Below are 12,934 nucleotides of genomic sequence, written 5' to 3'. Positions count from 1 at the left end.
CTGTCATTAAAAGTAACTATTCTTCTGTTTACCGAATAATCTGCCAGTAGAGAAACGAGGAGCAAGCATAGTTTGATTAACATTTTAAAAGCCTTAGAAATTGGCTAATAAAATGTTGTTAGCAATTCTTGGGAAGGCAAATTATATCCTTTATAATTTTCTGACAGTTCAGTGAGACTTAGGTTGACTAGTTCCTTCTTGTTCAGTAATAACATATTCCTGAATTTCATATTTGATGAATACAGATTTACTTTGCTAGATTTTTAAGTACCTTGGGATATTCTTGTGTAAGACTGTGTAAGCTTATGTGTATTGGGTTTTTTCGTTTGTGTTTTTTTTTTTGTGAAGTTACTTAAGAGACATGCTTGGTAATGTACATTTCTGTTGCATATTTAAAATCAAGGCTCATCTTCACTATGATCAGTACAAATTTTAACTAAGCTTTAAGCACCAAAGTATTTGGGCTTGCATCTCTGGGAACCTTGGACTTGGCTAGGCTGCAGTCTCTCTTCAAGCAGTGAGAACTCTTAGCTTTTGTTAAGGAAGACCTGAGATTAACTGGCAGTAAGAAAAAAGAGACCACTTTTCTTAGGTGGAGTTTATTCTGGGCAAGGCAGAAACAGCTCACTGGGGCGAGAACCTAAATAAATGGTGAATTGTGGTTCTTGGAATCTACCGAATGAAGCTTGATACCGAAGTAGGTATCAAGTTATTTGGCGTGCAGATTTAGATTCAGACTTAGGGAGTGGTAGGTGCCATGGTATAGTAGGAAAAGTCTGGCTTTGTATAAATCAGCCTGACTTACTAGGTGTGGACAATAACTTTAACCTCTCTGATTTCCTTCAATAGTAAAACGAGGATTAGGACTTCACTTAGTAGGGCTATTTTGAGGATTAGAGAGCATATCCATATTTACTGACATAGGCCCTCAGTAAGTGGTGGCTCATTACTGTCTTCAGCATCAACAACAGCAACACTGCTGCTTTCAGATGGCTCTGTTTTACGTTTTCTGTAGAACTGCTTGTTAGTCAGGCAACTGTGGAACCTACTATACTAGACAGCTTCAGGATAGGAATACAGAGGTCTATGGGTGGCTGCTCAGGATACAGGACTTTGAAATATGTAAAGTATATATTATTTACAGAAGCCTGGCTTCCTTTCCCTTCTGGACTGATTTTGTTTGAGTAAAGCCCTAAAAATATTCCATGTTGAACTGTTTTTCTACTTTTCCACTCCTTTTTGGCATAGCCTAGGATAGTGCAGAGAACTGTAAGTAGGAGAGAGAAGTAAACTTTGACTCTAGCTGCTGAAAATAGTTTTTAGGGATGGAGGATGTAGACCTCATTATTTAGCCCAGGGGATGCTGATGAAAAAGAGAGGCATATCTCAAAAAAATAAAAAAATAAAATCCTTAGGTTTGTACACTACAAGAATACACATGGTTGAAAGTTGCTTTACTTCCGTTCTTCAGAGTTCAACTGAAAATTCCAGTAACTCTCAAATTTGGAACTTCTGTTTTTGTAGAAATAGGAATATGGGAATTAGAAGGGGATTACTTTAACTGATATGTGTAAGAGCTGTGTAAGTATTAATAATGAGCTTGGGTTCTTGAACTAAAATTATCAGTCCCATGGGGGCTCATTATTAGGAGCTGAATCTCTAAAAAATATTATATTGAAAAGCAGTTTTACCTTAAATTGTCTCCCATCCAATATGACTGGTGCCATGATATGCTCAGGTGAAGTCTAAAAATTTCAGGTTCAGAATAAGCATATAAAGAAGAGTCACATTGTTAAATAAAATATTTTTCTTTCTTTCTTTGTTTTTAAAGATTTTATTTTATTTTTTTTAAAGATTTTATTTATCAGAGAGAGATGGAACACAAGCAGGGGGAGTGGGAGAGGGAGAAGCAGGCCTCCCGCTGAGCAGGGAGCCCGATGCAGGGCTCGATCCCAGGACCCTGGGATCACCACCTGAGCTGAAGGCAGACACTTAACGACTGAGCCACCCAAGCGCCCCTAAAGATTTTACTTTTAAGTAATCCCTATACCCAACATGGGCTCGAACCTACAACCCCAAGATCAGAGTCACATGCTCTACTGACTGAGCCAGCCAGGCACCCCGATTTTTCTTACTTTAGATTTTAGACTTCTTTTTGGGTTGACAATCTAGAGTTTTATATGGATTTAATCCAGAAAGCAATAGAGGTCCCCCTTATAGTCATATTTACTTAATTGTGAATTCCAGTTTAATTACCAGAAGTATGATTTTAATATAGCCTGGACCTAAAGTAGAAAATTATATCATTTTCAGCATCTAAATGGATATTAATTGACACATTCATTAAGATCTTCATCTTCATATTCTTCAGCCAGAAGCTAGGTTGGATGAAGACTAGGTGGAGTTTCTTCTCTTCTCCATATTGGGCAGGGTGGATGCTGATGGAACTGTGGAATGATCCAGGAATGAGATATAGCAGTGGTACCAGTTCTATGCCCCACTGCTTAGTAAACAAAGATTTCTAAGCACTGGGGACTTATGTTCTCCATGGCTCCATTATCAATAATTTTAAACTACCTAAGTGCAGAGGATTAAATTGTCACAAATGATTAGTGTTCGTATGTCAACTGAATGTTTATAGTCATGAAGTTGTTAAACTTACAATTCAAAAAATAATCACAATAATTCTGGTGATTAGAATCTAGTTGAAACTATTTCTACATTAAGATCATCTATGATGGGATGTTAGGCAACAAAACTTTCAAACTCATTTACTTTTGTTCATTGTCTTTGCTTTTATTTGCAGTTCTGGGAAATGCCAGTGCAAAGTGGGTGTCACCGGCTCTACATGTGATCGATGCCAAGATGGATATTATGACTTTAGTAAGAGTGGCTGCTTGCCCTGCCGATGTAATAATCGGTCTGCCAGTTGTGATGCCCTCACAGGTACACGCTTTCCTTAACTTTGTCATGTAATTAGTCTTTTATTCTTTTCATAAATTTCAAAAATCATCTTGGTTGGAGAACTATGGAAGCAAAGAAGACTATATGAACTAAAATTCCAGAAAGGGTAGAACTCTTCCTAAGTAAGTGGATGATCATCAACCATTTTATTTCCAGGGGACATTTGCTGATTCTGGTCATAGGCTAAGGAGCAGATTTAGCCCAAGCAAAGGAATTCTTCTTGAGGAAAGAGATACAAGAAGAGTTTTTGGCAGTTGTTTGGGACTTGTATGATGGATTGGAAACTAGAAGAGCCCTAAACACAAGGCCAGTTTTCTCACAGGACATTAGCTGATTGTGTAAGAGATGAAAGGCTGGCCCAGTAGGTATAAAGAAGTCTCTCAGTCTTGTGGTGCTTAGGAGATAAAATCCCTTTTGAAAGGGGCTCTGCTACCATATCCCACCATCTCTCTCTCAAGACATTGCCAGGTTCTGAAGTGTGTGGAGTGGGACCTGGGCTGAAACCACCAAAGGGCAGTACTGAGTCTGTTGTAGTCTTTCAGGGCTGAGGAGACTCAGGGATACTAGGTTCTTAATCAAAAGCATTAGAGGGCCATGACCAGGAAATAGTGATGAACCATAGGTGAACTGACTCATACTAAAATTGCAGTCCATCGCCAACCCATCTCAATTTTGAATTGGATTGAGGCAATTCTCTCATTATATCTGCCTAACAGAGAAAAGAGGAGTCACCTGTGGTTCTTTTATACACTGCATCTGGCATGCAATCAAAAATACTAGACAATGCTGAGGAGGGCAAATGTGACCAGTAATAAAGGGAAAAAAGAAACAATGGAAGCAGACCCAGAGATGATCCAGATGTTAGAGTTAGCAAACGATACCTTTAAAATAACTAAAATTCATGCTTTAAGGAAATAGAGGAAAACCCAGAAAATAGGTAAAAAGGCAAATTTCAGGAAAATTGGAATCTGTAAAAAACCAAAAGGTCAGTCTAGGACTGAAAAATATAGCATCTGAAATGAATAACTCATTGCATGGGTTTCACAAAAGATTATTCACAGTGAAGATAAGATGAGTAGACTTGAATACAGCTCAGTTAAAAATATCCAACTGAAGCACAGAGGGGAAAAAATGCAATGGAAAGAACAGAGCAGGAAAGACATGTAGGACACAGCCCAAAAGACTAACATAAATGTAGTTGGAGTCTCAGAAAGAAAGGAGAGAGAGATTGGGGCAGAAGCAAAATTTGAAGAGATAATGGCCAAGAATTTTCCAAACTGGTGAAAGACATCAGCCCACCGATTCCAAAAGCTCAGCAAACCCCAGGCAGTATAAAACAAAGACCATATCGAGACAAACTATTAGAAGCTAAAGACAAGGAACTCTTCCGATGGTCAGTTTTCCTAAATGTAAGGATTAGAAATCCTTCCTTGGAAATCTTTTTTCCCCAACAGAAAAGTCAGGACAAACTAGTCTGACAAGTACAAGTGTTTTTATGAGAGCAGGGTAGCAGAGTACTTGAAAATACCCTGGAAAGTATTTGAAATTCTTCGTTTTACTCCTCTAGTCCATGGTGAAAAAAATTGATTTAGGAGAAATCTTGTTAATTTTTTCTGTTATGTGATCTGGTCCCTGGCTACTTACTGGTTCTCTCTTGTGCTATTTTTTTTTTCTACTGCCTGTGATCCAGTGATACTGGCTTCTATCCGTAAAACAAGCTATCTTTCCTTGTCCTAAGGTTTACATACATGATCTTTCCTCTGCCTAGAATGGTCTTTCTAATATCCACTATCCCACCGCTAGCCCCTTTACCTTATTAAATCATTATTTTTCCTTCAGGCCTTCAATTAAAGTTTACTACATTGGAAAGCAGTTCCTGCTACTCCAGGCTGAATGACAATTCCCAATTATGCACTGTCATATGCACTTGTATTTTTTTGTCACAGTACCTACCGTAGTTTATAATTATGTGTTTATTTATGATTATGAGTCATGTGTGGCTTACTAACTATATTGTAAGTTCCATGAGGGCAGGGGCAATATCAGTTTTGTTCATCATTGTACACAATCTCTAGTACGGAGACTGGCATGCAGTCAGTACTCACTAAATGTCTGTTAGGTAAATGAACAAATGAATGAAAAAACACACAGAGGAAAGATAAATTTCAATCCTGGTTAAGGACAGGAATGCTTCATCATACTGAGTTGATTTACATTTCTCCCCAGGTCTTGTACAGTAAGAAAGCAGTCTACACTGCTGGTTCTCACTGCTAGTTTTCCTTGCAGCAATGAAGTAGATGTCTTTATCGTCAAGTAAATCCCAACCTGTCCTTGCTCAAAATAATTTAAGGCAAAAGATAGCCTTTCCATGGTTATGATTTCTAAAAGCAGCTAGGAATAAGAGGAATAGATGGTTTCTCTGTTTGGAAATATAATAAAAGTGGAATTCAACATGAAGGGATGCAAGTACTTAATCGAAACCTGCAAGCTTAATATATAATCAGCCTTTCCTTTTGTCTCAGATTTTTTTTCAACAGCACTGTGATACGGCTGCCCTCTGGTGGCCACTTACTATGTTTTCACGTCTCTACATTTCCCGTTTCTGTAAGTCTTTTTCTAGACTCTGTGTTTTAGATGAAACAGATTTTAAAGTAACCTTTTTGTGATAAAATATATTGGGGAAAAACATTTTGGAAAACAGTTTCACAATGTGTATTGGAGTCTTCAGAATACCTCCTTGATCCAGTAATTCTGTTTCCAGAAATCTATTCTGAGGAAATAATTCTAAATTCATAAAAAGCTTTGTGTTCAAAGAGGCTTACTAAAGTGGTAGTTATGATTCTAAAAAATTAGACAACCCTATTTCTATCCACAGAGAATGAAGCCAATTATGTTACCTACGTAGTATGTGGTTAAGAGCATGGCAAGTGCAATCTTGACTTGACTTTGGCCAAATTACGTAGCCTATTTCTTCACCTAGAAATGCAGATAATAACAGTAACCGTCTAATAGGTTGTTGTGATGATTCAGTGCAATATATTTATAAAGCCTTTAATACAGTGCCTGGCTCATTATGTGTAATCAATAAATGGCAACTATTAAGCTGTCATTAAAATTTTTTAAAGAGTGGTATATATAACAACGTAAGAGAGTGAAAAAAGCAGGGCGTGAAATGACATGGCCATATATTTAGACTATTTGAAAAGCAAAACTTAAACTTATATACATAAGGAAAGTTTTCAAGGGAAAGTATTCAAAATCTTAATGACAGATTTCTTATGGTAATTTTTTTTCTTCTACTTTCCCATATTTTCTAGATTTTCTTTATTGAGTATATATTTACTTTAAAATGGAGGTGGGGAGACTTATTTTTTCAAACTAGAACTTTATGTTCACATGGTGTACTTCTTTTTTTTTTTTTAGAAGATTTATTTATTTTTGCTTCTCTTGGGGCGCCTGGGTGGCTCGGTTGGTTAAGTGTCACACTCTTGGTTTCAGCTCAGGTTATGATTTTAAGATCCTGGGATCGAGCCCTGTGTCATGCTCCACACTCAGTGGGGAATCTGTTTGAGGATTCTTTCCCTCTCCCTCTGCACCTCCCCCCACCGTGTGCATGCTCTCTGTCTCTTTCTAAAATAAATAAATCTTACATGTTTGTCTTCTTCATTTGTACTGTCCGCTAAGTGATCTCATTCAGTCAACCGGGTTTAATTTAAAATGTCATCTATGTCTGTACTGACTACCAGATTTACATTTCTCCCTTGATCCTCACACTCAAAGATCTAAAGTCCATTGGACATCTTCGTCTGAATGCCTCAACTGGCATCAGAACCCTAAGACATCCAAAAGAGCTCTACCATGTAAGCCAAGCCTGCCTTACTCCTAGTGTCCTTCATTTTGTTGACTGACACCGTTCAGCCAGTTGCTCAGTCCAAATGCCTAGGAGTCATATTTGGTTCCTTTCTTTTCCTCACTGCAAATAGCCAGTCCATCAGCAAGTTCTATCAGCACAGCATTCAAAATACACCATGAATTTGACCACTGTTTATGACCTTTGTTACTGTCATCCTTGTCCAAGCCCATCATCTCTCTGAACTACTGTGACACTCTCTCATCTCCTCTTACCTCCTCTCTTGTCCTCTCACCCCAGAGCCCACCCCACCACAGTCCAGTCTCCAAGGAACAATCAGAGTGATCTTTTTAAAATGTAAAACCACATCATGTCATTCCCATGCTTAAACCCCCGGATGGCTTCCTATCCCTCTTGGAATAAAATTCAGACTTCTTTCTATAGCCTGCATGACTTTACATCTTGTGGCCCCTGCCTTTCTGACCTTATCTTCTGTTACTCTCCCTTGTTCACTTAGGCTTGGCTTTCTTTCTTTTTGACAGGTTAAAGTTTGCCTTCTGCCCTGTAGGGAGGATCGGGCATTTCTTCCCACAACAAAGCACATTGCTGTATTTCTGACAGGTTTATATATAAACTATGAAATGGCAAAATAAATAAGGACAAGGCTTTTTACAGGTGGCGATTTATGTTTTCAAAGCGTTGTCATTGAATTTGGTTGGAAAGGAGCCCGGCATTCTTTTCTTTGACTGGTTGCTTTCTTGGTTACCCCTACCAGATTAGTTTGCTGCCTAGCCAGCGAGCATGATGAGGTCATCTTCAGGAAACACTCATTCCTTTTTTTTTTTTCCAATTGGTAATCCGCTCCTTTGGCCATCTTTCAGCAAAGAGAATGTGAATTTTAAGACAGTATTGTATTTTGGGAGGTTCCAGGCAGAGTATAATAAAGTTAAACTTCAGCTAATTTATACATACCTTTTATCATAAAAGAGAGACCCTCAACTTTTAGATTTTAATGGGAATTTAGATTTCATGTAGTGCAGCTTTTTTAATTTATAGATGAGGAAATTAAAACATAAAGAGAAAACATTTGTCTTATGGAATAGTTTTTCACCCTTTGAAATATTCATGTTACATTAAATTATTAGCCCAAGAATTATTGCACTTTACAGATTAGAAAAGTGAGAACCAGAGAAGTTATTTCCCAAAGGTCCCATCACTGGTAAGTGATCCGCTGGGAGTGGGACTCAGATCTGACATTAAACACTGTACCAGTTTTCTTATGCTCTCTTGCCTCCCGGAGAGGAGCTATAAGCTGTTAGAAAGGTAAATCCACACCATCAGTTCCTACTGGATGTGGATTTGAAAGGTTATGATCTTTATTGTTATTATAAAAACATTTCCTCCGAGTTTCTCATGAAATGTTTTAAACTTGCTTGAGTTCTTAAAATATTTTTATAATACACATGCAATAGAGTTTATAATGTATTAGCTTTGTAATGAGGAAAAAAATCAAGACAATAAAAAAAAGGATACAAGCATACCAGAGACACGTGAAGAGTAGAGGGGAGAAACCAGAAGGACTGTTACCCTCACAGCTACTGTGAGCACTCTGCTGTATTTATGTCTGTCTGTCTGTAATTTATGAGTTTTCTTTCTCAGTAGCTGTGTTCCAGGTGCGTGCTATTTTTGAAGCAGTGTAGAGTAATGAGTCTTATTATTAGAGTTGTTTTCATCTTTCCTTTTGAGACAACATATTTACCACACAGGGTTATTTTTTTCTCATTGACTTCTCATTGTAGGGTATGGCATAAAACAAATGGAAATAAATTCTTCTGGAAAAAAGTGTTTAATTGTTATAAATTTTATAATTTCTTAGAAAAATTTATATTCTAATATAAATGGTTTAAGAGAACGGAATGATATTGTGATAAGCACCAAGGCTTGATAGTTTATCTAAAATAGTAAAAAGCCCCCAAACAATAAGCATGTAAGCCCAATAGCATTGTAGAAGCACAATATTGGCAATATATATATTTATCATTTTTAAATAAGAATAGCAATATGACCTGTTCTTGCCACATTAGTCACATGCAAATGGCATGTTCTTGGAACACATCTTTCCCCGAACATCCTTATTCTGTTAGAGGACTATTAACATTTTTGAGGTATTTTGAAAGTTCAGGACTTAATCAGAACTTGTTTTCTTAAAAATTATTTCCACTGCACATTTTTAATAGGGGGCGTTCCCGTGGCCAGATTTTACACATAATGCAGGTTTTGATTTTTACACACTGCAGAACACTTTAACATTTAAGATTATCTTATTTGTTAGGGCCCCTGGGTGGCTCAGTCAGTTAAGTGTCCAACTCTTGATTTTGGCTCAGGTCATGATCTCAGGGTTGTGAGACCGAGCCCTGCATTAGGCTCCTTGCTGGGCATGGAGCCTGCTTAAGATTCTCTCTCTCCCTCTCCCCCGCCCCCCCCCCCAAACAAACAACAAACAAAAGATTATCTTATTTGTAGAGCCAAAATCCGCAGTTTGGGTTTCTTACTATGTATTTTTTAGCTATTTTTATTGTCACAAAGATACATAGCTAAAGAGACATCAGAATATAAAGAGATGTGGAAAGATATCAGTACCTAATGTGTTTATGATTGTATGAGGATATACTACTACTTTGTTATATATGTGAAAAGTATCATTAACACTAACAGGCCTTAAAAAGTTATATAATTGGGGCGCCTGGCTGGCTCAGTCAGTAGAGCGTGCGACTCTCGATCTTGGGATCATGAGTTCAAGCCCCATGTTGGGTGTAGAGATTACTTAGAAATAAAATCTTTAAAAAAATTATATGATTGAAGGCGACATTTTCATGTGAGTTTGATTTAGTTCAAAGTTAAGTGTTCGGGTAATAAATTTTTGAACCTGTCTTTCCCCGTCAGTTCATGAAGTTTGGGAGAATTCTGTTGTAATTACTTAAAAATTGAGGTGTGCCATGTGTGTTGATAACACTGTCATTATTTGGTTTTTCAAAGTTTGCCCCAGTTGTCAGAACATTTTATTTCAACAGCCTCAGTCTCTCTCCCCTTCTTCTCAAATATTTCACTCATAAGGAAAAGAAATAAAATACAACTGTTTATGAATAGTTTCAGCATTGAATGGTGTTTCGCTTATCATGTAAAATTTCATTGTCTTAGGTTTCTTTGTCACATTTTCTCACTTATTCCTGTAATAGCAGTTCGAAGAGTCCCTGTGCGTCTCTATGGCGCCTTAAAGAAGGGATGTTAATTACACTGCACTTTTTCATTTTCTGTTTTTAGACACTATGCTGCTTCAGTGCCTGTACGATATCTTTACTAATAGGGTACCACACGGGCGGTACTACAAACACATAGCTTTGCTCTCCTCCTTCCTTTTCATTTCTCTAATTGTTTTTTTTAAGTTTTTACTTGTTTATTTTTTTAGTAATCACTACACTCAACATGGGGCTCAAATTCACAACCCAGAGATCAAGAGTCACATGTTCTACTGACTGAGCCAGCCAGGTGCTCCTATTAATTAATTGTTTTTACTTTGATCTCAAATTTTTTTAATATAAAAATGTATGGAGAATAATATAATGCATATTCATGTACCTACACATAGAATTAATAAATATTAACGTTTTGGTATTTTGCCTAATATTTATACATATTATATACAGTTATATATTTGAAATAGAAAATTTCAAATACAGTTGGAGTCCTCTCTTTTTTTCCATAGTCTCGTTTTTCTTCTTCCCTCCACAAAGATAAGCAGAGCATAAAATTTTCCTATGCCCCCTCAGTCCACATTTGATTTTTACTGCATATCATATGTATGTACCCATTTGCTTCGTGTATTCTGTATCCATTTGCTTAGTATTGTTTAGGATGGTTTTTAAAATTTTACAAGATAAGTAAGTACTCTCCATCTGTTTTGTATCATTCTGCAATTTGCTTTTTTTCAGTCAACATTGTTTTCAAGATTTATGCACGTTCATACATATAGGTCTAGTTCACTTTTTTAACTATAGTAGCCCAACTATGAAAATAGTATATAATTTATTCTTTTTTAAGTAGATCTTTAGATTGTTTTTATTTTTAATTTGAAAATAGTTGGCTTGCTTTCTGTATGTAGTCAACCATCAACCTGGGCTTATTGCTACTCTACTCATGTACCCAGCCTTTCCCTAGAGTTTACAATCTAGAAGGGGACACAGACCTCACAGACGTGGCCAATGTAGAGATAAAATGGGGTAGATTAATTCTAATTCCTTTCACACCACTTCTTCTGGTGAACTTGTAAAGTCTTTTGGTTGCATGTATGATTTGTTTAAAGTTATTGTGCTTTCAGAGTAAATCTTTAACTTCTTAAAATAATTTGCTTCTTTTAGGTACTTGTTTAAACTGCCAGGAAAATAGCAAAGGGAATCACTGTGAAGAATGCAAAGAAGGATTTTATCAGAGTCCTCGTGCCACGAAAGAATGTCTTCGCTGCCCTTGTTCAGCTGTGACGTCGACAGGCAGCTGTGTCATAGGTAAGGACTTCCTCTAAGTCTTCATTTTGAGAGGAAAAACCAGGCAATCAGCTATCAGTTGATATCAAGTGTGTTGATAAATGAAGTTCTGGGCTAAGAGGAGAGTGGAGTGAGTAGGTGAAAGGGAGTTAAGGTTTTTCTTTCTACAGATTTGCAACCAAATCCAAATACATATATGAAATGAGACTCGAGGGAGAGATGAGGAAGTTTTTGTTAAAATCTTGTTTATTCCGTCTGTCACAACTAAAGAAGCAATAAAATAAAAAAGTTATGAGTGCCTCGTCATTACAATTACTCATATTCCTTGAGTAAGCATATTTCTTTTGTTTCCCACCTGCAGAGAGTCTCTGGAGGGCCCCATCATTTTTACAATTAACTGGACAATTAAGAATTAAGAAATAAGGTATAGATCATTAGTCTCTTTAAGTTGGAGAAGAGATCGCAGGGAGGGTTTAAAAACCGGTTTGAGGACTAGTAGTTGGCTTGCATTTTTCACTTTAGCTTGAGGCTGTACTGAGTCTCTTCTGTGTTTTCGCCCTTTTAGAATCGGGTGAATTGGAACCTAGGTGTGTCCAGTGTAAAGAGGGTTACACGGGCCGGAACTGCAACACGTGTGAAAACGGCTATTACAATTCTGACAGCATCTGCACCAAGTGCCAATGCCATGGCCACGTGGACCCAATTACAGCTCCAAAGATCTGCAAGCCCGAGAGTGGTGAATGCATCGGCTGCCTCCATAACACCACTGGGTTTTGGTGTGAGAACTGCCTAGAAGGCTTTGCCCGAGACCTCGAGGGAAATTGCATCAAGAAAGGTAACACTTCACCTAAGGTGGTACATTTAATATCTAAGCCTAGCAGTGAAAAGTTCAGAACAGCCACCTTTAGCTTTATAAAACCTTTTGATCCCACCAGAGGAGTTTTCTGGAAATAGATTTTGATAGATATTTGCCTAAAGGGATCTCCTTCTATTCCTGCTGCTCTCCTGCTGCTCCAGAGTCAACTCCAGAAATCTGAGGCCCACGACAAAGTCATTGCAGGCTTCCCACATTTTCTCTTCATCTATTTTCATTTTTATGTTAATGATTTAAAAGTCCTATGATTTCTTTTATCCTTTGCTTCCTATATTCTCATCACTCCAGTGACCAGCAAAGGTTGTTGGAAGTAGGTCCTGTAATCTGGTTGGAAGTTCCAGCTGAGAAACAAGAGTCCACCGTGGCATCTGTCCTAACTTCGGGCCAGAGTTTTCCCATGTGGGATGGAGGAAAGAGTAGTAATATTCCTTCTGACTTTTAAAAGAAAAAGTTACTCATATGGCAAAATGTTTCTTGCAGGAAAGGTTGGTAAAGGTTTAGATAAAAATAAATGATTAGAAATTCAGGATGAGTTAGAGATACTGAGGCTTTATTGGGTCACAGAGTGATGAGACCATTCTCTTCTAGAAACCACTCTGATATTCTGACAGATGCTGAATACTGGGCTGATGGTCTATGGCAAGTGTCGTCCCTCTGCCATCTTCTTGATATCCTTATTCTGTTGTGATCTAGGCTAAAAGACGGACA

The 12,934-nt window shown here is 37.5% G+C and overlaps 1 protein-coding gene across 1 annotated transcript in view; it reads left to right on the top strand.

The window, feature by feature from the left end:
* MEGF9 (multiple EGF like domains 9) overlaps positions 1–12,934 on the top strand; it is an 83,145-nt gene that overhangs the window by 64,451 nt on the left and 5,760 nt on the right. The window contains exons 3-5 of the mRNA XM_028107590.2: positions 2,807–2,946; positions 11,230–11,373; positions 11,918–12,187. Of these exons, the coding sequence (XP_027963391.1) occupies positions 2,807–2,946; positions 11,230–11,373; positions 11,918–12,187 (554 nt within the window). The remainder of the gene's footprint in view (positions 1–2,806; positions 2,947–11,229; positions 11,374–11,917; positions 12,188–12,934) is intronic.

This window comes from Eumetopias jubatus, unplaced genomic scaffold, assembly GCF_037043125.1.
Source record: "Eumetopias jubatus isolate StellerSeaLion01/CBP00866 unplaced genomic scaffold, mEumJub1_p1.0 scaffold_15, whole genome shotgun sequence".
NCBI classification, from domain to species: domain Eukaryota; kingdom Metazoa; phylum Chordata; class Mammalia; order Carnivora; family Otariidae; genus Eumetopias; species Eumetopias jubatus.
Note: the sequence above shows the minus strand (reverse complement) of the source record. Positions and strands in the feature narration are given on the sequence as shown.